We start from the raw sequence: 25,780 nt of genomic DNA on the forward strand, positions 1-25,780 counted from the left end.
TCCCGAGATGCCGATATCTGCTAGACGATCCAACAGGATGGTGTGATTGACGGTGTCGAAAGCCGCCGAAATGTCTAACAAGACTAGTAAAAAGGAATGTCCTTTATCTAACCCCATAATAATATGGTCTGTTAGTGAGATGAGGAGGGTTTCCGTGTTGCGTGATTTCCGGAAACCATATTGCGAAGGGTGTAGGATCTTGTGGTCTTCCAGGTAGTCAGAAAGCTGTGTGTTTACCAATTTCTCCGTTAATTTAGCGACGAAAGGGAGGTTAGAGATGGGTCTGAAATTTGCTGGAACATTTGGGTCTAAATTGTGTTTCTTGAGGAGGGGCTTGAGTGAAGCGGTTTTTAGGATGTCTGGGTAGCTTCCTTGGGATAGGAGGCTATTTATTATACTGGTCAGAGGTCCTGAGATCAAGTTAGGGATTAGAAGCAGGAGTCTCGATGGGATGTTGTCAACTGGATGGCTAGCAGGTTTCAGTTTATTTAGAAGGGATTCAATCTCTTTGGTGGAGATTGATTCGAAACAGTCAAATTTGGGTCTATTTAGAGAATTGGAATTCTCACCTGACTTTAGGGGGGTTGTATTTGTAGGAAGGAGGGCGAGGGTATTTAAGATCTTCTGTTGGAAGTAAGAAGCGAGTTCTATAGCTTTTGAGAGAGCTTGTTCATCTGGAATAGGTGGTGAGGTTGATTTAGTGATTTGTGATACGTAGGCGAATAAGGCCTGGGCATCGTATTGAAAATGGTGAATTTTGTTTGCGTAGTATTCCTTCTTTTTCTGTAGAATGGCGATCCTGTATTGATTTAAGAGTCCCTTGTATGATGAGAGGGTTGTTTTATTTGGGGTTTTGCGCCATCTATTTTCTTTCTGGCGTAAATCCTGTTTCATTCGTTTCAGTTCCGAGCAGAACCAAGGTTGGTTTTCCCTTTTTTATTGGGTTGAGTGATTTGGAGATTATTGGACACCATTTATTTGCGACTATTTCCGTAATCTTTTGCCAAGAAGATAGTGCTGAGTCCGGATTAGCTAGGTCTAGGTTGGAGAGTTCTTTGGATAGCTGATCGCCGAGTATGTCAGAAGGACATGTTTTCCTGAATTGAATGGTAGGATCTCATTCCCCCTACAAGACTGATCAGTAGCAAAGGCATAGCAAAGGAGACATCAGTCTCCAACCCTGATTTCCTGCCCCCTTCCTTAACTGATGCCATAGTTTGCCATCTTTCAGCTACTAGATGGTTGGATTAGTCATTTGTCCTTTTACCTAGGTCCATGACAGATTTGCATCTCAGGACCACTATGGGTCTTCTCCAGAGATTTCCTTCAGGTTCACCCTGCCCAGGAATAATAAAGTCGCCATTTCAGCTATTAGATGATTTCATTAATCTTTTGCTCCTGTACTCAAATATGAGGACTGGTTTAGACGTCAGGACCACTATGGATCTTCTGCTTCTGACTTGAGGTCACCATTTATGATGCTTCTGTCCCTCTTTCAGTGCTTTGGGGGTGTTCCTGTCACTGCTGGTTCTCATTTGTCTCTAGCTTGGTGCCATCTGGCTACTGAAAAATAAGAGGGGGTGAAATCATACTGCCTCCCCTGTACCTTTTTCTGCATATATGCATGTGCGAGATGAAGAGCAACAGGGTGAGAAGTTGTTAGAGAAAAGTGCTGCATGGGACTGGCTAGCTTCCTACAATACTTGATGAAGGAGGAAACGGGAGAAACGCTTTTCGCGGACGTCGTGAAAAAGAGGCATGGGGGGCCCAAGCAGCTTAGCCGCTTCACAGCAGCATCGCAAGCCCCCACTCTCTCCACCCTCACCGGTGGACATAGTGCCAGGGAGAATGAGAGAGCGAGAGACAAACCGAGGAGAAAAAAAAATGTGCCAAGTTGCCAACGCCTTGCTGCTTTGGTTCAGGGGGGGGGGGGGAGAGCGCACTAGCGCCTGCTCTCCTGTGCCGCGGCGTCAGGCTGCCGGCTCCGGAGCGCGAGCACACGCTGTACAGCGCGGCTGAGGGGCGTGCGGGCGACGGCTTAGTGCCAGGAGCCCAGGGAGGGAAGCAGGCCGGCGGCTGGGTTGCACTTGGCGCGAGCTGGATGGCGCGTGAGTCAGTTTGGCGGGAGGCGGAACGGGCTGAGCTGTGATTTTTATTTCACTGCGAAGGTGAGACAGGAGACTGGGTGGGCGTGAAACTAGAGGGAGGAGGTGGGTGTTAAAACCCAACATGAAACAGAGCGGCGGGGATTAAATTGTACGAGCCAAGGGCGAGGGGTAGCCCAAGGAAACTTGGCAGACGAAGAAGACCTGTCTAGAGGTGATAAACCTGCCGGTTGCAATGAAGTGGCATCAAGCAGGGAGACATGTCTTTGGATAAAGGGGGGGGGGGGGGGGGGGGGGGGATTCTCTGCAGCTCGCTGCATCTGCATTCCGTGCATGATTAGAAGGATGGTGACACTGCATTGCCAGGGACGGCTGCTGCAAGCAGCCAGAAGATGTAGAAGGTGAATCAGACGACTGGAGGTGACAGCAGCAGCTTTAGTGCGAGCAGAGCGGGAGAGGAGGAGGAGGGTATCATCGTGCTTGCCCGGGGAGGTGGGCTTTAGAGGGCCACTGCTCGCCCCCCTCCCCCGAGTCCGTGTCGCCTTGCCGTGGCCTAGCTGCGGTGCAGTGGGGGAGGCGACGGCGGCGGGATGGGCTGCGCTCCCAGCATCCACGTCTCCCAGAGCGGCGTCATCTACTGCCGGGACTCGGACGAGTCCAACTCGCCCCACCAAACCACCACCCTGTCGCAGGGCACCGCCGCCACCCTGCACGGCCTCTTCATCAAGACGGATGCGGCGGACTCCATCCCGTCCGTGCTCGCCTACCAGACCCGGCACGGGGCGGCCGGGCGGGCGGGCTCCCGGCGGGAGCGCGGCGCCGGCCCGCACTGCTGCATCGAGGCCGAGACCCAGACCAGCCACGCCAGCGTCAAGGTAAGCGCCCGGGAGCCCGAGCACGTGCCCGCCTGCGGCAGTAAACGCTCGCGCAGCTCTGGCTCGCGCTCTGTAGGTGCAAGGCTGCTCATTTATCTGTTTGAACGGTTAAAGGCTGCTGTAACAACCTCAGTATAATGCGGTTGTTGAACAGGACACGTTTTTTTTTAATTTTTTTTTTACTTAACATTTTTTTGGAATGAAAGCTGCATCGCTTCCCTTGCTTACATTTTCCCGGTTATGTATTACAAGGATAATGTACACGTCTGCCTAGTGCATTGCATTTATTCTTGGGCAATGTGCATTGCATTTATTCTTGGGCAATGTGTGTACATTCATATCTACAGTACCTGAATGTAATCCGCTTTGAGGTCCCGAAAAGCGGAATGTAAATCAAATAAATAAATAGTGCTGAACTGTTTATAGGTGCTTTCTTAGATTATATTGTATGTAGTGGACAGGTATGCATACCTCTTGTTCCCAGTATGCAGAAAGCACTAAAGAGAGTGGGAAATCAGTCTTTCAGTCAGAAGTGCTAAAAATAAATGTTGACATTTCCAAAGTGCAAACATGACATCTTAAAAAATCTCCCCCGAGATGATTGGTAATTGTTTCTATTGCCTGGGAGGTTACAAAAAAGGCAGCCTTGGAGTTGAAAAGCCTTGACTGTAGCAGGTAAACGCTGCACATGTGACCTCCTGACTTTACTTGTTTATTTATTTATTTATTTATTTATTTAAGGTTTTTATATACCGGCAATCATGATAAACCATCAGAAATCATGCTGGCCCTAGTCTAGCCCCTCTTGGGAATCTGTGCTGTGGCCACTGACTCAGATTCTGTTATAGCCATTCTTAAAGCTAAGAGTCCAGAACGAAAAAAGTGCATCCCAGAACATTTGCAGGTGTGTCATAAGATGACTGTACCCTCCTCCTCCCCCCCCCCCCCCCCACTGTAGCCCATGTCCAAAATGAGTTTGTTGATGTTCTCTAAGGCTAATTACTATCTGTCTAGTGCGGAGTACCATTAGCTGCAATAATCCTGGAGGAAACTAGTTTGGTTGTAGGTTGCAATTGCTTTTGTTGTCTGTTAATTTGAGAAATTTTCCTTTTAAAGTCTTCAGTCAAAATGTATGAGGAAATAATTTCAAATGCACCATTTGCAGGGATATATTGTTCTGGTGAATCTTCTGAATTTGTCATGACTCTTGAATCTTTTAAAATTAATTACATTTTTAGCTCTCTGGATTGTTAACGCTTCCAGTGGACTACAGTTTATTATACTCTTTAAAGGACAAAAAAAAGTATACAAGTTTTTGTGATTTTCTAGTCTTCAGATGTGACTGTGTAAGAAGGACACTTTTATATTAAATGGATTGGGGACTTGGGAGACCATGTATAAAAAATGATGATATTCAGAGGATGTGGGGCAGAAACTTGCACAATAGAAGTTATCTGGAGATTTCTAGGGGAGGTTGGATTAGCATCAATTTAAAAATATTAGTTACTGGTGATGTTAGAATTATTGTGATCCGGGTGTTAAAATCAGGTCTCATCTGGGCTGAGAACAGCAGTTGTTAGAGGCTTCCCTAATGCCTCATTAATCCAATGGCTTGACTCATTCCATTTTTTAAATTTTATTATATGAACATCTTTCATTTCTCATGTCATTTAGTTTTGCCTTTCAGGAATAACACAGATAAGTCAGAGACTGAGAGGGCAACTTTCTAGACAACTCAACGTGGCTGTATATATGCTCGTATATGGCCATGTGGATCTAATAGATACAAGTGTGCTATAAAATATGTGTATGTATACCTTGCAACACACACACACACACATATATTTATATATATATATGCAATGTGTTGAAAGTGTGTACCATTCCAATCAATTTTAAAAATGAACGTGTGTATGTTTTAAGCACAGAAATAAATTAGGACTTGCATATGTGAAACCCGATGTGCTTGTGTGAAACCCAATTTATGCGCATAAATCAGTATATTTTAAAACATGCGCACATAATTGAAATTGTCAGTTTTCCAATTTCGCTACCACAGTGATTTCCAGCCTGTGGTGTGTGGACCCCTAGGGGTCCGCCAAACCATAACAGAGGGTCCGCGAGCTGTGGAAGAAAGTAAAAGCCCCCCCCCCCCCAAAGAAGAGAGCTACCAGCCTGCCGCAGGGCCCCATCCCGTGATGGCAGCAAAAGAGTAGGCTTGAGAGGCCGCCAATGCACCTCATCTTGCCGGCAACTGAGGATGGAAGAAGGCCACTGGTGCACCCCATTTCACCAACGGCTGAAGAGAAGACTGAAGGAGGCTGCGGGCAACCGGCACATACCATCTCCCTGGCAGTTGAAGAGTGAAGAAGGCTGCCAGGCCGCTGGCGGCAGAAGTATGAAGGAGGGTACGGAACCGCTGGCAGTCTGAGTGAGGAGCAGGCCATGGAACCCTTTCTTCTTTGCAGACTCCAGGAGAAAGATAATTAGAGGCCCAGGTGAAAAAGGGTGTGAGAGAGAGCCTATGTGAATGAAAGAGAGGGAGGTTTTGTGTGTGTGTGTGTATGTGTGAATCGGAGAGAGAGCAAATGCGTGTGAGCATGTGTATTTGAGAGAGAGGGAGCATGCTGTGTGAGAGGAGTTTGTGTGGGTATGAGTGAGTGTGTGTGTGTGTGTATGTGTGAAAGGGAGCATGTGAAAGAGAGCGAGCATGTTTGTATCAGAGAGAGGGAGTGTTTGTGTGTTTTGGGAGCATGTTTATGTGAGAGAGAATGTATGGGTGTGAGCATGTGTGTGGGTGTGAATGAGAAAGTGTGTGTGTGTAAGAAAGAACATGTGTCTGAGAGACTGAGCATGCGTGTATCTGTGTGTGTGTGTGTGTGTGTATATGAGAGAGAGGGGAGAAAGTTTGTGAACCCTCCTCCCCTCCCCTACTAATCCAGCAATCTCATGGTGATTGGAAATCAAAAGTTCCCAGGTATGGAGAATAGGGACATTTTAAATCCTTGTTAGTTTTAGTTATTGGCTGTTTGATAGGGATGTTTTTATTTTTTTTTCCGGGTCGGGCGACCCGTGGAACTTTGTTTTCCAACAGATCGTTTTTTTTTTCTCGGCAATTTTCGTCAAACCCCCCCCCCGACCCTTCAAATTTTATTACAACCCCCCCAAAACTTGCCTAAAGTCCCTGGTGGTCCAGCGGGGGTCCCGGGAGTGATCTCCCGCTCTCGGGCCATCGGCTGCCAGTAAACAAAATGGTGCCGGTGGCCCTTTGCCCTAACCATGTGACAGGGGCTACCGGTGCCATTGGTCGGCTCCTGTCACAAGGAAGGAGCAATGGATGGCCCGTGCATTTTCTAAGATGGCGCCGGCTGTCCATTGCTCCTACCATGTGACGGGGCTGACCAATGGCACCTGTAGCCCCTGTCACATGGTAAGGGCAAAGGGCCACCGGCGCCATTTTGTTTACTGGCAGCCGACGGCCCGAGAGCGGGAGATCGTTCCCAGGACCTCCGCTGGACCACCAGAGAGTTTAGGCAAGTTTTGTGGGGGTTGGGAGGGTGGGGGAGTTGTAATTAACTACATTTTAAGGGTTGGGGTGGTTTTTCTTTTTTTTTTTTTTTTTTAATAAATGTGCCCCTCCCCACCGCGCTAACCCAAACAACGAATTTTCCCCAAAGTTTGGGGAAAATCTGTCTCGGGATTCAGGTCCTCCGACCCATGCCGAATTGGACTATTTCTTTGAAATTTTCCAATTCTGCAAAAACGATTGCACATCCCTACTGTTCGATATATCTGATGTTTTATGAGGATTTGATGCTAATGAATCTTATTTTCTAGTGCTAATTGACTTAACAGCCACCTTTGACACTGTGGACCATACCCTGTTGTGCCATCAGCTGAGCAACATTGGGATCCACGGTTGTGTTCTCAGATGGTTCTCCTTTCTGTCTAATAGAACATTCCAAGTCAAAACAGGCAATTTCATATCTGATGTTACGGTTGTGGACCCTTGGGCCGGTTGGGACAGTGGATGGTGCGCTGTGGAGGATCACAGCAAGCGTCCCAACCGGAAGGCGGCTCGGAGGACTCAGGGAAGGCTTCGGCCCTGGGACAAGGTGGAGTCCTATGCGACCAAGGACTGGGCGGCGGCAGAGAGGACGGACGACGGGCCCTGGTGACTGACGAGTCTTCACCCTGGAGACCAGTACTCCCCCGGGAGGAGCCCGTAGGAGTCCAGCCACTGGGACTTTAGGAGATTCACCCTGGAAGCCGGAACCCCTCCAGGAGGAGCCCGTAGGGGCCCGGCCGCTGGGACTTAGGCGAATCTTCGGGGCCAGCGAGCACCAGGTACCAGAGGAGCAACGAAGCCCAAGGATGAGGTCCAGGAACGAAGCAGAGTCGGAAGCCGGGAGTCGGAGGTGAAACCAAGCCAGGGATGTGACAGAGGGCGGAGTCGTGGACGGAGCCGTGTCGGAGCCAGAGGTCAGAGGAAGCCAAACCAGGGACTGAAGCCAAAGACGCAGTCGTGTACGAAGCCGGGTCGGAGGTCAGAAGCAGATACCAGAGCCAAGGGACGAAGACGGAGAACGAGACAGGAGTCAAGCTGGGTCAGGAACAGAGTGCAATCCAGGAGAACGCAGCAACTAGTGATCAGGGAACCTGAGGAACCTCGTTGCAAGGCACTGGAGTGATCTAGGTGCAGGGTACTTATACCCTGAGGGTGTCTGACGTCACCTACAGCAGGAGTGAGATCTTTCCCGTGCTGGCCCCTTTAAATGGAGCTCCTCCCCGCGCGCGCGTCAGGGGGCGGGGCCAGCCGCGCCGGAGCGTCGGTGTCTCTCCCGAGGAGGGGCCCGGGCCGCCCCCGAGGTAGGTGGAGGGACCGGGGCACAGCCCGGGACCGTAACATCTGATACCTTCCACATTGATACAGGTGTCCCTCAAGGCTCAGCACTCTCGGCAGCACTATTCAAAATCTATATGTTCCCACTATGAAATGAATGCTGGATTTAGGAATTACCTTCTTCCTGTATGCTGACCACATACAGTTTTACATTCCTTTCTGCAAATCATTTGAAAATACGGTATTGACACGTTCAAACTATATGAAAGCAATACAGTAAGAATTACTGTAATAACATTAAACCCTAAAAAGACTGAAATCATTTGGTTAAGTAGAAACTCTTTGATGGTTAAACCACCGGCTCTAGACCTGGGTAATTTCCAAATTACTCCCTCAAATCAAGTACGGGATTTAGGTATGCAGCTAGATGAGAACCTAACAATGAAAAAGCACATCAATAAATTAATTAACACAGGTTACGCTAAGTTGCGTATATTACATCAGTTGAAACCTTTATTAACTTTGAGGACTTCCAGACTGTACTGCAAACTCTAATTTTCTCTGACCTAGACTACTATAACCCCTTATTGCTCGGTCTTCCAACTTGTGTTTTAAAACTGTTACAATTATTACAGAATGCCTCAGCAAGACTGTTGTTAGGAATCAGGAAATCTGATCACATTTCACCCTCGCTGATTTCACTACACTGGCTGCTAGTACAAGCCCGAATCTATTTTAAAGTATTGATGCTAATATTCAAAACAGTAACTGCGGCATGATAGGTGCAACTTTACAACCATACACACCTCAGTGAACACTAAGATCTCAAAATATTGTATAATCTGTTGTACCTAAATTGTGACTAAATAAAGAGTTAAAAAAAAAAAAAAAGGACTATTGACTGTTCCCACAATATGGAGCACACATCTGACACAAGTAAGAGACCATATGTTTTCCATAGCAGGTCCAAAGCTATGGAACTCTTTACCTGAGACAATACATTTGATACCATATAGAAAGAGATTTAAGAGTGAGCTAAAAACATGGCTATTCAAAAATGCATATAACCTAACTTAAAACATCTGAAAGTAGAGAGCTACAAAAAAATAAAAAAAAAGGAGAAAAGATACTAAGTGAAGCATGAGGAATAAATTTAACGAGTGAATGTAAGAATCATTTTAACTTACGGACTAAATTTTGTGTTATTCTCTGTACTAATTGTCTATGTCCTAGACCTAGACCATTAGTCAAATAGATTGGAACATTTAATTTATATAAGTTTTATATTATTGGATGTTCCATTTGTCAGTTTTTAATTTTTTTTATTATGGTTGTAGTATGATTTTACTGTTATTGATATTTAATATTTCTTCATTGTATTATTTGATTTATGAGGAACAGTCATCTTCTGTTTTTCCATTATTGCAATGCATTGTGGGGTAGATTTTAAAAAAGAGCGTGATTGCGTACTTTTTTTCGCGCAGCAGGCGCAAACAAAAGTACGCTGGATTTTATAAGATACTCGCATAGCCGCGCGTATCTTATAAAATCCTGGATCGGCATGCGCAAGGCTGCCGATTTTGGGCAGTCCCGGGGCTTTGTGCGTGCCGGCGGCCTATGCAAAATAGGCACGCGAGGGCCCTGCTCGCATAAATCCGGGCTGATTTACGCGAGCAGGGCATTTAAAATCCGCCCAACAGAGTCTGGCTTCTTGCGGTTGTTTCCAGTTCAGTTTGTGTCTGCACATTTGTATTTATATTTTTGGTCTCTGTATTTGGCGAGGGTCTGTCAGAGTTCTCCATGTGACTTAGGTGAGATATTCTGTTAGCTGGTAGTTTCTATATATAGGGAGCTGTAGCAGCCTGACTTGTTCTGTTTTCTTAATAGGTGTCTTGGTGTTTTAGGGCTGTTGTAATATTTGCAGTGTTGCCTTTTGAGTCTGGTAGTTATGGTATGTTAGGTTGCTTATAGATTCTGAGTAATGTTTTTGCAGGATTTGTATTATGCAGTGTTAGAGGTAGTGGAAGGAGTTTGTGTTGCTGTTACCGAGGTGACAACAGAATTTGAACATTTTTTTTTTTTGCAGTGAGTGGTAAGGAGAAATGTCCTTATGCTGTCATAGGTGATTTTCTTTAAAAATAGTAATATTAATTTACAAAAAATACCTTGTTCAGGGATGGGGCTGGGAGGGAAATATGTGCACCAAACCTCTCTTCACATCTCCCTTTTAGTGATGTGGGCCTGTCTCAAGCATCCCTCCTTTGCCCTTCCCAATCAGTCACTCACTTTCTGTCTTTGATCCACAGTCCATCCAAACCAGTCCCTCTCTTTCCCTCCAGTCCACCCCCGCCAGTCACTCTCTCTCACCCTCCATCAGTCCAGCCCCGCCAGTTGCTCAGTCTCTCTCTTTCCACCAGTCCATCCCTGCCTGTCTCTCTTGCTCCACCAGTCCATCTCTACTATTTATTTTATTTTTATTTATTTAACATTTTTATATACTGGGATTCATGCAGAAATTGCATATCATCTTGGTTTACATTGTTACTGAAAAAGACAAGCATGAAGAATGCAAATTACATAGAACAGGGTATTAAAACTTGGAACAGAATACATGGGTAAAAAACTTAGAACATAATAGAGGATGGAGAAACTGAAAATTATCTTATTGTAATATTTTATATTTTAAGCTTGGTTTGAAGGTCTTTAGATAGTCTATTTGCTAGTGAGTAGGTGTATTAGTCCCCCACCAGTCTCTCTCTCTCTCTCTCCCTCCACTGGTCAATCACCGCCAGTCTGTATCTCTCTATCCCATCTTTCCAGTCACTATTTCCCCCTATCCTCTACCAAAGTCCATTCCCCCAGTCACTCCAGATCCAGCTCTGTGGGTATCTGTAGTTACTGAATATGAGTACATTCTTCCATATTTACTGCTGTGCTTTGGAATTATATGTATTCCATTTATATCATTAAGCATTATTTAATACGTTTTATATATTATGAATGAGTCTGGTGTGTATATAGGTGTAGATTTTAAAAGGTTGCGCCCGAGCGTAAATGTGCGCGCGCTACCCGTAGTGCGCACATGTATACCCGATTTTATAACTTGTGCACGCAAGTTATAAAAACTGGGGTTGGCGCGCGCAATGGGGTGCACAATTGTGCACCTTGTGTGCGCCGAGCCGCGCTGTCTTCCCCCGTTCCCTCCCAGGCTGCTTCGAACTTCCCTTCCCCGTAACCTGACCTTCCCACCCTTTCCCCTAACCTTTCCTCCCCCTAGCCCCTACTCTTAACACCACCCAAATTTTTTATTTTACCTTTAGTTGCGTGCACCGGCAGCCTGCCGGCACGCAATCCTTCAACACAGCAGCAATGTAATGTGAATGTATGTGTGCCGCCGGGCCTTTTTAAAATAGGCCCAGCGTGCGTAAGACAGGTTATGCACGTAAATCCTCCAGATTTACGTGCGTAATCTTTTTAATATCCAGCCCATAATTATTTCTTTGTTCTATATATGGCACATAACTGCAGGTAGAAACGAAAGCGAAGCATGTGGGGGGTCCATGAAAAGTTTGGAACTTGAAAAGGGATCTATGCTCCCAAAAAGGGTGGGAACCCCTGCTCTACCAGTTTTCACGTAGACCTTCTCCAGGTCATTGAGACCTCTTGGATCTTTAGCCTGAACTCTTGTCCCCTCGCCCAGTTCACTCAGACCTCCCCCCCCCCAGTCAGTAATACACAGTAAACAAGGTTGATACCATGTATGCAAGGTACTTAGCAGATCTAAAATTACACACGTGAGTTGCCAAAGTATGCGCGTAAGTCTTTTATAAAATAGCAACTTAACGTGTGCAACTGATGGCCCCATCCCAGAACGTCACTTGTAAGATTATTTTAGGGAGCTGGTTAAGATTTCCGGAAGACATTGTAATGTGAAAGTGGGGTTAGCTGTGGATCAAAACAACCCCCCAATAAATTGATAAATGTGGATCAATAAGTACATAGCACATAGCTTAGCACAGCTTAAGCATAGGGATTATTAAAGCCTGAAACACTGCCTCAGCACACTGTCTCTCTGGCTGTTACTGATGAGTTGATAAGGTAGGATTTGGTTCCTCCAGCATTTGTTGTTCTAAGAGATAGCATTGATGAGAGCCAGCGTTTAGGAGACTAGTACAGGATAGCTCCCTAAGCTATGGGTGCAAATTGAAACACCAGACTTGCAGACACTGGACTAAAGTCAGAGTGAATAAGATATATTAAGCTAGGTGCAACGGCGAGTCACTGAATGAGCCATGAACAAGAGAGCAAATAGCTTTTATATGTGGAGTTTCCGGCGTCATCGTAGAATCCTTCGTTTTGAGAATACATGATTCCATAGAAAGGAGGGCCTATGAGGAAAGCATTTTTTTTATCATACTTTTTCTTTATTCTTATCTCTGTGATTATTTACTTGATTAATCTACTCAATGCCTATTGTGATGATGTATGCTTGTACTGATATTCATTTTGATATTGTTTCTCTTTACTGATTTCATACCAAATATTTACAACATTTAGTAAACAAAGTTTTGCTTTACCAGATTGTATGTAGAGTGTTATGATGTAATATATAACCACAGCCTATTTTTCACAGTATGCATGTACTTTCAGTGTTTATAAAACATTGATTACGAGGGTATAGGATACTTACACATGCATATGCTAATTTTTATGTGCGTAACTCTTTCAACGAACACCCCCGAGGCTTGGTTAGGAGAAGTATTATCCTACAGGTTTGTTGGTGTTAGGGCTGGATATAGTGCATCAATAATGGACCATCCTGGTTTGGGGAGCCCGTTTTCTTTTTTCACACATTATGTGCTGGGACCTTTTCTTAGCACATTGTTGGATTTCCAAGTGAACGATCTATGTACTTCTATGGATTTGTGGAATTCACTGTGCATAAGTTTGTTTTCATTTCTTCTTATCACATGGAAGAGTTCCTTTTGGTCCTTTTGTCTGGTTTTATGGTAGTTTGTTCCTACTGAGTAGGCTGAAATGCTTGAAAGGTTGTTAGAATATGATAGGTGGTTAAATGAAAATATTTCTCAAAGTTTCATCCACGATGAGCATAGATTGAAAAACCTTAACGATGCCATTGAGTGGTAATGTTATGGGATTGTAAGTAGTAACAAGAAGTCCCCAGTTTGCTTTTCCTCATTGTATTGAAGTAGATTTCCTTTGGCTATTTATATGGCATGTTGAATTTCTTTGACTTAGTCTCACAGAGTAGCCTTGTTGGATGAATTTATTGTGAAAAGAGGTGGGGTCTCTACTTCAAGTTTCTTTAGCTGAATAAATTTGATGCTAACATCTGACGGTAGATACAGACTGGGAGATTAGTTGGAATTGTGTAGATATTTGTGACAGCAAATTTTTATAGATCAGTTTCAAAGTATCCTTCATTTGTCTATAAGGTTGATCTTTGTAATGGAGCATTCCAAGGTTAGCTTTATTGGGGAGTGGAAGTAGTTGAAGGCCTGGAATTTAGTGAGTGTTCATTTTCTGTCGAGAGAGAGTAGGATTAAATGGTCAGTTTTCTCAGTGGAAAAGGGTAAACAGTGGAGTGCCTCAGGGATCTATACTAGGACCGGTGCTTTTCAATATATTTATAAATGATCTGGAAAGGAATATGACGAGTAAGGTTATCAGATTTGCAGATGATACAAAATTATTCAGAGTAGTTAAATCACAAGCAGACTGTGATACATTGCAGGAGGACCTTGCGAGACTGGAAGATTGGGCATCCAAATGGCAGATGAAATTTAATGTGGACAAGTGCAAGGTGTTGCATATAGGGAAAAATAACCCTTGCTGTAGTTACACGATGTTAGGTTTCATATAAGGAGCTACCACCCAGGAAAAAGATCTAGGCATCATAGTGGATAATACCTTGAAATCGTCTGTTCAGTGTGCTGCAGGAGTCAAAAAAGCAAACAAAATGTTAGGAATGTTAGGAAGGGAATGGTTAATAAAACAGAAAATGTCATAATGCCTCTGTATCACTCCATGGTGAGACCATACCTTGAATACTGTGTACAATTCTGGTCGCTGCATCTCAAAAAAGATATAATTGCGATGGAGAAGGTACAGAGAAGGGCTACCAAAATGATAAAGGGGATGGAACAGCTCCCCTATGAGGAAAGGCTGAAGAGGTTAGGGCTGTTCAGCTTGGAGAAGAGCAGCTGATGGGGGATAAGAACATGCCATACTGGGTCAGAACAAGGGTCCATCAAGCCCAGCATCCTGTTTCCAACAGTGGCCAATCCAGGCCATAGGAACCTGCAAGTACCCAAAAACTAAGTCTATTCCATGTTACTGTTGCTAAGTATTATAGATCATGTATTATAGATATAGTATTTAAAATCATGAGAGGTCTTGAACAAGTAGATGTGAATCGGTTATTTACATTTTCGGATAATAGAAGGACTAGGGGGCATTCCATGAAGTTAGCAAGAAGCACATTTAAGACTAATCGGAAAAAAATTATTTTTCACTCAACGCACAATTAAGCTCTGGAATTTGTTGCCAGAGGATGTGGTTAGTGCAGTTAGGGCCAGATTTTAAGAGGTAAGCGCAACCCGGCGCACACAAATCTACACCCAATTTTATAATATGCGCACGCAGCCGCGCGCATGTTATAAAATCCGGAGTTGGCGCGCGCAAAGGGGTGCACACTTGTGCACCTTGCGCGCGACGAGCCCTAGGCGAGCCCCGAAGGCTTTCCCTGTTCTCTCTGAGGCCGCTCCGAAATCGGAATGGCCTCGGAGGGAACTTTCCTTCTGCCACCCCCCCCACCTTCCCCTCCCTTCCTCTACCTAACCTGCCCCCCAGCCCTACCTAAACCCCCCTGACTTTTATTTTAGAAGTTAGGCATATGTTGCGCGCGCTGGCCGAGTGTCGGTGCGCGATCCCCTGGCCCTTCGGCCCTACAAAGGCCTTTAGCCACGCCCCCGACCCACCCTGGACCGCCTATACTCTGCCCCTTTTTTCAAGCCCCGGGACATAACGCGCGTCCTGGGGCTTGCGCGGGTCTCCGGGCCTATGCAAAATAGGCTCGGCACGCGTAGGGCTTTTAAAATCTGCCCCTTAGTGTAGCTGGGTTCAAAAAAGGTTTGGATAAGTTCTTGGAGGAGAAGTCCATTAACGGCTATTAATCAAGTTGACTTAAGGAATAGCCACTGCTACTAATTGCATCAGTAGCATGGGATCTTCTTGGTGTTTGGGTAATTGCCAGGTTCTTGTGGCCTGGTTTGGCCTCTGTTGGAAACTGGATGCTGGGCTTGATGGACCCTTGGTCTGACCCAGCATGGCATGTTCTTATGTTCTTATGACAGTTTTCAAAATCATTTGTATGTGTGAATGGGTTGTCTGCAGGGCCGCGGGAGGCATTTGGCAACTTAGGTGGCCGCCTATGGCGACAGAAGTGAGCAAGGCGCCGTGGTTGATATGAAAGCATCATGCGGCGCGATGCACACATTGGCAAAATTGCCGGAGAGAGAGAGAGATCATGTGGTAGGGTGACTTCACCGTCTAGGGTGACTGAACATCTTGCACCAGCACTGGTTGTCTGAAATCTGGCTGCTGTTGATAGGGCTAAAAATGCTTGTGGTGTTGCACAGTATGTGCGCTTTTAGCTTTGTTTAGAGGAGGCACTCGGCAGTGTGCTTAGGTTGGGGGCAGGAAAATAACGCATGCAGATCGCATTTTCAGTTCCACACATGTTGTTTTTCATGAAATAAAAAAGTCTGCACATGAAAGTCAGGGGCGAAACGCTTTATATCTCTGGCACGTTTCAAAGAGAGAGTGCGCGTCTTTTAGAAAACTGGTTCAGAGTCCACGGGTAAAAAAAAGGTTACTGTGGCTTTTGTTTCCGTGCAGACAGTCGGATCTGTTATAGCTCAAACCGTGTGCAAGGATCCACTTCATGCAGCCAGTTTAGTGCATTATTGCCTTTATGAAATGTTCCGAAAGTCATGCCTCCTGAGGAATGCTCCCTGTAGGTTGTGCACGCAGGAAAACATAGCACACGCAAGAAAAGGAACATAGAAAGGGGTTTCAAAGAATGCTGTGCACAGGAGAACCTTCCTGCATAGGCAGCCTTCAAAACATTAGAGAGAACATTGCTTCTGAGACATGCAGGCAATAGGGAGAAGGCAACCTTTAAAGCTATTTAACTGGATCAGTAGTGATTTACCCAGGTAAAATATTGTGTGAATTGTTAAGTTTTTCTTGTTTAATGGGAGGTGTGCTTGATTCCTAAGAATATTTATCTAATACTTTTTTTTTTTTGAAATGCTGGTCTGGAACGAAACTTTGGAAGTCAGCTCAAGATGGAGCTTTATGTTGCTCACACAAGGGACAGCATAAGCTAAACCAGATTTTTAACATGTGTTTACTGTTGTTGTTATACTTAAAGTCCCAGCACCATGCTGTACAGCCACTTACCCTAGGTCCTGCATTTCTTACATACAGGCCTATACAGTAAAGCGTGGCCGCGGTTACCCTGTTTCTAACCCGCTTTGTATTTATTTATTTGCAATTTTTATATACCGACATTTGTTTAGTAACCTCACATCGGTTCACAGATAACAGAAACATTGCAGCTGTGCGAACTAGAACAAACATATGCAACAATGCTTTACAAAAAACATTTACAATAATCAATAAACTTTACAATAAACTTGTTAATGAAAATATGCAATGAAAATATGCTTTACAATAAACATTTACAATAATCAATAAACATTACAATAAACTTGTTAACGAAAATATGCAACAGTGTTTTACAATAAACTTATTTAACCGGGGGGGAGGAGGGGTAACGGTGGAAACAATGGAAACAATTGTACCCACAATTGTACCCACAATTTGGCCGCGTAAGTCTAACATGCGATTCACTATTCGTTTTTACCAATCCTTACCGCTTCTTTAAATCGACGCGTATCCCTTTCCGCCCGCGGCATGTATATGATATGTAAACGATCGGATTAGCTATTCCCTCCCATACAGTAACGTGCGGCCCGATTATAGCCTTTTTAACCAACTGTTTTGCCGCGTCTTTAACCCGCTAATTTACCGCCTACACTGACCCTGGAGTTAGAGGGATGTGATGGCAATAGGCAGGCTCTGGTCAAATAAGTGGGTGGGTTGGAGCAAGCAAGTAACATGGTGTGGCCTTGTTCTCCTACGCTTGGGCCTGGTTCTCCTACGCTCGGGCATCGGGGATTGCCAGTCCTCTCTCCCCCCTCCTGAAGCAAGGCGCAGGGCGAAAATCGACTCAACATGTTATTAAAGCAAATAGAAATTGTAACAAAAGTAAGCTTACTGCATGCTTCCAGCAGCCCCAGTCCTCTCTCCCCTCCTCCCGAGGTGCGCACCGTGGCTCCCCTGCCTCCCTGGGGCAGCCGGCGGCGAAAGCGGCCTCGGACGTCCATCCGGGCACTCAGGTCACGGCGTGCGCTCATGCGCCTTCGCTGCTTTGAGCACCCATATTGGATGTGCATTCAGGCACCTTCGCCGGCGGGGCTGCTGGAAGCCGCTTTCGCCGCCGGCTGCCCCCGGGAGGCAGGGGAGCCGCGGTGGGCGCCTCGGGAGGAGGGGAGAGAGGACTGGGGCTGCTGGAAGCATGCAGTAAGTTTACTTTTGTTACAATTTCTATTTGCTTTAATAACATGTCGAGTCAATTTTCGCCCTGCGCCTTGCTTTGGGATGGGGGAGGAGAGAGGACTGGCAATCCCCGATGCCTGAGCGTAGGAGAACCATCCACTTCCTGTTACCTGTCATTTCAAATGTCATTTGAAATGACATTTGAAATGACAGGTAACAGCGCACCCAGGATACTGGATAGGCGCTGTATAGCGCTCTATACAGTAAAATGGATTGCGCTTCATGGACGCTTCATGGACGCGGCTTGCATTTGTGTCTAATTTAGATACTGTATCGAGCGGTATGTGATCCAAACTGTGCGCGTGGCAAACGAGCGGGCGCCCGGCACTGCCGCACTTTTTCTTACGTGCCCTTACTGTATCGGCCTGATAGAGATTTTGGAAGGCTGGTTTCTTGTAGCTTTACTCAGATAAAGTAGCCCCTTTCCTCAATTAATCGCACACAATCTATTTATTTATTTATTGGATTTTTTTTTTTAATATACCGTCGTTTAGACTAGCCATCACAACGGTTTACAAACATTTCCTACAAAACATCCAGTAAAAAATATAAATAGAAATAACATGAACTAAAAGTCATAAAACAGAGTCAATAAAAACATAAAAAAAATAATTAATGCAAGGCTTCTCAGTCTTAAGAACAGTTAATAGCTGGTCAAAACAAAAATATATATAAATAAATAAATAAATAGCTCACCTGGTTGGGTTTTTCCTCGCCCCCCCCCCTTAATAATGCCTTTGTTGATTTTAGCCCACAGCCTCTTTTAGTTTTGTCTGTGTGCCTTAACTAGATTGTACGAGGGTAAGTCAGTAAGTAAGTCACAAACATACATGGGATTAATATTAATGAAATTTATTTAAATGCAAAAGATGAATTATTTACTGTGAAATATACAGAATATAGTCACAAACAGTTTTTCTGGAAAAACCAACTACTTTTCAAAGTAATCGCCGCGAACATTTATACATTTGTCCCAGCGTTTGAAAAGGCCATCAAAACCTTCTGCGTAAAAGTCTTTTGGCTGGCATCGTAACCAGCGCTTCACCTCTTGTTCCACTTCTTCATCGCTGGTGAAATGTTTACCACCGAGATGGCTTTTCAGTTTGCCAAACAAGTGAAAATCGCTGGGTGCCAAATCCGGACTGTATGGTGGATGTTCAAGAACTTCCCCGTGCAGGTTCACAATTGTCTGATGAGTCTCATTCGAAGTGTGTGGTCTGGCATTATTGTGAAGTATCAGCACTCTTCTTTTTTCCAGATTTGGGCGTTTTCTACGAATAGCTCCTTTAAGCTTTAATAGAGTAGCACAGTAGGAAGCCGAATTAACAGATTCACCACGCTTCTGAAAACTGGTTAAGAGTATCCCATCTCGGTCCCAAAACACAGTCAACATCACCTTTCCTGCAGAAGGCACAAGCTTGAACTTTCTCGGTGTCGGTGATAGTGGATGCTTCCACTGCATGGAATCGCGTTTCGCTTCTGGTTGATAGTGGTGCACCCACGACTTGACACCAGTAACAATACGTGCCATCATTGATTCACCTTCGTTTGCATAATGGCAGAGATTTTCCAAACAGACACCCATCCGGTTGTTCTTATTGTCTTCGGTCAGCTGTTTGGGAACCCATCTTGCACAGACTTTGCGAAAGTTCAGTGTATCGTGCACCAAGGAATATGCTAATCCGTGAGAACACCCAATTTCTTTGGCAGCTTCGTTAATTGTTACCCTCCGGTTAGCCGAACCTCTCTTCAACCTGCTTCACAGTTGCCTCTGTCGCAATCTCTACAGGTCGACCAGGTCTGGTTTCGTCGTTCACGTTGGCACGTCCTTGTGCAAATTTATTGGTCCAGTTATAAATTGCTTTACGCGAGAGACATTTCTCTCCATATACTGGATACATTTCTTTATGAATGTCTTTTGCCACTAAGCCCTTAGCCCATAAAAATCGGACAACAGGACGTTGTTCTTCGACCGTACAATCACAATCACGGCAGCCATTTTCCTTGTGTACACAGCCCCTGCGCATGCACAGTTTAAATAACTATTTATGTACATAAGCACTTCTAAGGTGCTGCCATCTATGGAATATGACAACATCACAGATATATGTTTTATTACCTTAGTAGAGAGATTTGTGACTTACTTACTGACTTACCCTCGTAAGATGCATGGAGTCTTTTTTAACGTGTTTTTGCAGAGTGCTGCGTACATGTTGTCATGCTGTATAAACGACTCATTCTCGTAGTATTAAAGTGGCCTGGCTGAACATTGCTCCTCTCTGCCTGGCTAAAGGTACATGCTGGCTTCCAGAGCATGCACGATTTAGTCAGGTTAGGGAGGCATTCCTGTGGGTGTATTTAGTTTGGGAGAGAAACAGTGCATACGTTTGATTTTTAAATTACATGGGCTATTTTGCCTCCCCTTCCCTCACCCTAGCCACATGCACAAAAAGCAGATGCAAAGTATATGGCTGCTTATAGTGCGCATATTTTGTGGTTGCTGATTTTGGAAGAGGAAACACCAGACATAATTTCACTTTGATAATTTGCTGCAGCCTATGTGGGCTAAAGGTGCCCGCATATATTATCAATGCAACTAATTAAAATTTCCCTTGCTCTGTATTAAGTGAAATCAGAACACGGTAAGATGATGATATGCCACACGGCTCAGATTTCCTGCTCTGTTGCTATATACTGAAAATGATGCTGATCTTGTCAGTCTTGACGCGTGAGAGAGGAAAAGCACTCGAGTGGAATGGTCACATCAGACTTAACGAACCGTAAATGCTCACTTCCCACTTTTCAGTTGTTTGCAAGTTTTGGTTCATATTGTGGCAGTCAATACCGGGGGCGTAGATCACATTCCATGATCAAACCAATATGGTACGTCGAATATAAACCCCCCCCCCACAAATCGGGTCTTTAGTTAACTACTGACAATGGCATGTCCTTCAATGAACGCCCCATTATCAGATGAGAGACGAGCATTATGTATGCAGTCTCCTATGCCCGCTATCGTAAGGGGGCAATAATCAAACCACCTTTGTTAGTGCAAACTCCGTGGGTATTTTTTGTCACCTGCTGGGTTTGCATCGATAATCAAAACAAAAGTATGTGTGCATTTTTTCTTTGATTGCCCCCTCAAAAATCATCCGCAGAGATTTGTACTTGCTTTCTTTGCCGGTAATTTTTTTTTCCCCTAGTGTAAAACAACGTTTGTAGTTTTGATTATAACCCTCTTCCTGCCTCAGGAACCTCTCTTTAAAATGCAGTTTTGCCCTTGGACAGGGCATTTATTATTGCCCTTCTCATGATTATGAATAATCGCAATGACTGTCCAAGAGAGTATGTGTGATTTTATGCCTTTAATACAGCAAAGAAGAGGCACTTAGGGGCTAATTCACTTCACTTCATTGTCCCTTATGCAGACATCAACAGCTGTTGACTTTGTGTAAAATTAAGGTCATTATGTGGCACTTTTACTGCAAAAAACATTATTTGGCCATGTTTGCGGTAATATCCCAGAGGGCTTTTGCATAGATGCAGAAAAATAGAGGTGAATCATGGAGGAGAGAAAAAAAGCTAGAGCTGGGCTGGTGGTGACTCATCCACACAACCTAATTCATGTCAATCCCTTATCTATTATCTTGAGAACATAATCATTAGTAAATAAAGTCCTTGAATGTTACTGTTGTTGGATAGAATACTATTCTAAGCGCCAAGATCTCTAAAGAAAAACTGCTAACTTTCATGACTGCATATCCTCCAAAATCTCACTGATGATTGCAGCCTGTAGGGCCAACATATTTATAATTACTCTGAAAATGTGCACTAAAGAGTAGTGTTAATTTATTTTTACTGTGGGTATAAATTATTAATTTTTCTACTTATAAAGTAAACTAATGATGTGCAAATTGCTGGATCATTATGAAAATTTCTTTTGAAAAGTGCACCGTGACCTAGCACAGTCCTCATGACTTAAAAAAGTGAAACCATTACGCCTTGATCCTCCTTCACACCCTAAAGAAGTACAAATAGAATCCCTGATCCCCTTTCCCACCCATCTGATCAAAGAACAGAATCTCCCCACCTCCAAGGGAGTGAAAAAATATTTTCCGAACCCATCAATTTCCCCACTCACACACATGACTAAAGAACAGCAGCCCCAGCCCTTTATCCTGCCTCCTATCTCTGAGGTAGTAAACCCCCCCCTCACCCATTGATTCCTTCTTCCGCCCTGTAAGGAATATAGAATACTCCTTGTCTGGAACCACTTATCTACGAAGTCCTAAAAAGAATGCAGTCAGGATGTATAAAACAAGAATTTATTTATAAAGGATTGAATTGACATACACACACAATCATCATATCACAAAACAATGTAATAGACTAGATGCTTTACCAGCAGTACTTGTTTCAAGACCTTATGTTTATAAAGGACTGAATCGACATCCACACACAATCATCATATTACAAAGCAATGTAATAGACTAGACACCAGCAGTACTTGTTTCAAGACCTTACCGTCCGATTTCCTCAAGCCGAGAAGCGGGGTCTGCCATCAGGAGCGGTCAACTGCGGGAACTCCCGAACGTGCGTCCACGTTGCAGGATCTGCTTCTGACTTTGCCCAGGCTGCTCTCTGTATTTAACCAGGTGTGTTTGCGAAGAGGCTCGTGATTACTAATCCCCAGGGGAGTGATAGCATTGTTACTGGAAGCTCGAGCTGGCTGCGTCAGCATGATTGCACAAGGAGGCCACCCTTGTCAAACTGCCATTGCCCCAGCACGTAGCCTTCTTGCACAGTGCTTAGAATTTCCCCTTCACACCCTGATAAAGAAAAAAATAACCCCATCCCTCAAATCTTGGACCTCCCGTAAGGCTTCTAATACTGAGCTGGAATGAGGAGACAGCCTTGCCTCCTCCTGCCCCTGTGTCTAGCATTCTTCTGGCCCTGCATACTAGGATCCTCTAGCTGAAGTCCCTGGAAGTCTGGGCCAGAGCTTCACTGCATGTGGGGCTAGTAGGTGGTAAGGCTGTCTTCACCTCCCAGCTCAAGATTAGAAATATTTCAGGAATTTGAGAGGATGCTTGTGGGTTACTGTTTTCTTCATCAGGGTGGGTTAATTATTTCTACCTTGGGGATGAGAAGGTGGATGTGTGTGGGGGTGGTGGTGATGGTAGGGTTTGGTCTTTCATCAGGGATGGGTATTTTCTGTTCTTTGATCCTGTGTTTGGGATTAGGGTTGGTGGAGCATTAGTTTGGCCATTGGATGGGTGGTAAGGGAAATGGGGATATATAGTTTTTTTGTTTTTAACTACTTTGAGGGGAAGAGGGATTGGGTCTGAGATTTGTTTTGTTTGATCAGGTGGGTGGGAGGGGAAAATGAGGGTTGGGATTTTGTTCTTTATCTGGGATCATGAGGGTGGAGGGAATTTTATTGGGTCCTTGGGATGGGGATCTGGGGTACCGTTTTTGACCATCGGGTGGGTGGGAAAGGGATCGGGGGAGGGCCAGCCTAGCTATCAGGGGGGGGAGAGAGAGAGAGAGAGCTATGGGAGGCCCACCTAGTAACTCGAGGTGAGTTTTAGGTATTAGTGTAGGGGTTAGGGGCCACTTTGACATTCAAAGTGAGATGAACAAACAGAACAGTGCACTCTTGTGAAGATTTGATGACCTTCGGAGTGAGAAAACTCACCCAAAGATGAGATTTGTGCAATGTTCTCTCAACCTAGCTTGATGTTACCCAGGTAGAGAGTCCATCAAGCTAGGTTGAGAGAACTAAGGAGACTGGTAAGAGCATGACTTTTAGGCATCCACCATCTTGCACCCTCTGTAAACAGTATTTTTGATGTAGTTGATGTATTTTGATATTGTTAATAGATTCAAGTTCTTTTATCAGGAGAAATATAAGCATGCAATGTGATATAACTGTACCTATCAATTGTACTTTGTATATTTCACATGCAAGAAGGAGATGCATGTTTCCAGTTCAATAGTTAGAAGTTTCTGTGGGACAGAACGTACAATATAGTGATAATTTGTAGATTTTTGCATTTCTTTGAAATCTCAGACTATATATAAATAGACAAGATAAATAATTGAAGCGAAATATTGATAGCAAGGTTTGTTCTTATCTTTCCTCCCTCTGTGTATCTCCCACAAGATTGATGTCAGGGGCTTGAAATCAGTAGTATGACACTCTCTTGTTTTGTCCATTAGCTTTCAGGTCACATAAACCAGTTCTAATCAACTAGTATTCCTCCATGAATAGTGGCCACCAAAGAACCGCCTCATCTCTATTATTATAAATTAAAGAACATCAGGCACACCTTGATGAACAAAATTAGTTTCATAAAATAAAGTAAAAAGTTATAATTTGTAATGATGAATTTTGCAAGGAACATCATAATACTAATCAAACTGCTGATGGCTTTATTTCATACAGCCAGTATATTAGTAATTTTTATGTTTTATTATTAGAAAGGGAGTACTGTTAGTCCACTAAGAATAAAACTAGCTAAAGGAGACCAACAAAGTAACTGGGTACAGATATCTCCATAAGGCTTAAAGGTGAATTTTAATAACCCTGAGTGCGTCAAAACCGGGAGATACGTGAGTATATCAGGCCGGCGTGCACTGAGCGGATTTTAAAAGCCATCTGTGTACATGCGTATCTCCCAGTGTGTGCACAAATGAAAAGGTCCATAAAGGGGTGGGGCTTGGGTGTGGTGTAGGTGGGGCATGAGCATGTCTGGGAAGTCCAGGAGACGTAAGTGGATATATTTGCACGCGCAGGCGTGTGTAGGGTTCCCTGCTGCATAGCTTTACTTCTGCTATGGATGGCATGTAAGTTAGAAAACAAAAAAAAAGCAAAGAGGTGAGCGGGGTTTTAAAGGTCAGGGTTAATGGAAAAAGGGAGGCTATTTAACTAGGGGGGGGGGTTAGGAAGTCCTATCCTTTAACTAGGTGATCTGAGAAAACTGGAAATTGCGTCAGCAAGCGTGTCTACTAAACTCCCCCCACTTATATGGTAGAAACGGCATTTGTGCACATATGAGCGCACCTTCTTAAAATTGCGTGCACATGTGCGCGTGTACAGCCTATTTTATACCGTGTATGTGTATGTTATAAAATGGCTGCATTCTTTGGCGCGAGCTGGCTTACACGTGTACATGTGCGCTCGCGCATTGGTATCGAAGTTACTGTCCCCATGTTTAAAGATGCAAGCTTTATTTATTTATGCAACCCCTTTTTGGTTTCGGGCCACCTAATTCAAGGAAGACAGCAAAGGTCCAGGGCTGTCTTCACTCTCCTGGATCCCCAAAATCCAACTTCAGCCCTGGGGGCCAGGGTTCTCCAGTGGGGAGGAGGGGTAAGCAGGATGCGCACTCACTCTCACTTGTAGCTTAGTACTCAGTACATTGATTGGGGTCTGATGATCCAGAAGCACACTTGAATAAAAAGGTTCAGAGTCCAAAGGTAGTGTTCAATTAATAAAAGGGTTTACTTCAACTTGGGAGCTTCCACGATATGAGTCCAAAAATCATAAACAGGATGAGAAGAATATAAATCAAAAATACTCTTGTCTGTTTGTCCATAATGCCTCTTTTGTTGACCCCTCCTGCTCATAAGTGTGTCCTGGTCCAAAATGCCTTCCTCAACAAGGGTAGGTAAATTATCTTCCAACTTCAACATGTACCAAGGCTCCTGGAAAATTTTCCCCAGTCTAAAAATAAGTTGAATCTTACACACACATACACACGCACATACACATGTGTATGTGTATGTGCGTGTGTATGTGTGTGTAAGATAAGTGCAAGGTGATGCATATAGGGAAAAATAACCCATGCTATAATTACACAATGTTGGGTTCCATATTAGGTGCTACAACCCAAGAAAGAGATCTAGGTGTCATAGTGGATAACACATTGAAATCGTCTGTTCAGTGTGCTGCGGCAGTCAAAAAAGCAAACAGAATGTTGGGAATTATTAAGAAGGGAATGGTGAATAAAACGGAAAATGTCATAATGCTTCTGTATCGCTCCATGGTGAGACCGCACCTTGAATACTGTGTACAATTCTGGTCGCCGCATCTCAAAAAAGATATAATTGCATGGAGAAGGTACAGAGAAGGGCTACCAAAATAAGGAGAATGGAACAGCTCCCCTATAAGGAAAGATAAAGAGGTTAGGACTTTTCAGCTTGGAGAAGAGATGACTGAGGGGGGATATGATAGAGGTGTTTAA

The 25,780-nt window shown here is 44.3% G+C and overlaps 1 protein-coding gene across 2 annotated transcripts in view; it reads left to right on the forward strand.

Moving 5' to 3' along the window:
* The first annotated feature begins 2,421 nt into the window (after nt 1-2,421).
* PDE8B (phosphodiesterase 8B) overlaps nt 2,422-25,780 on the forward strand; it is a 382,442-nt gene continuing 359,083 nt past the window's right edge. For both annotated transcript variants that reach the window (XM_029575379.1, XM_029575388.1), the window contains exon 1: nt 2,422-2,980. In XM_029575379.1, coding sequence (XP_029431239.1) covers nt 2,696-2,980 — 285 coding nt within the window. In that variant the 5' untranslated portion in view covers nt 2,422-2,695. The remainder of the gene's footprint in view (nt 2,981-25,780) is intronic.

This window comes from Rhinatrema bivittatum, chromosome 1 (genome assembly GCF_901001135.1).
Source record: "Rhinatrema bivittatum chromosome 1, aRhiBiv1.1, whole genome shotgun sequence".
Classification (NCBI taxonomy): domain Eukaryota; kingdom Metazoa; phylum Chordata; class Amphibia; order Gymnophiona; family Rhinatrematidae; genus Rhinatrema; species Rhinatrema bivittatum.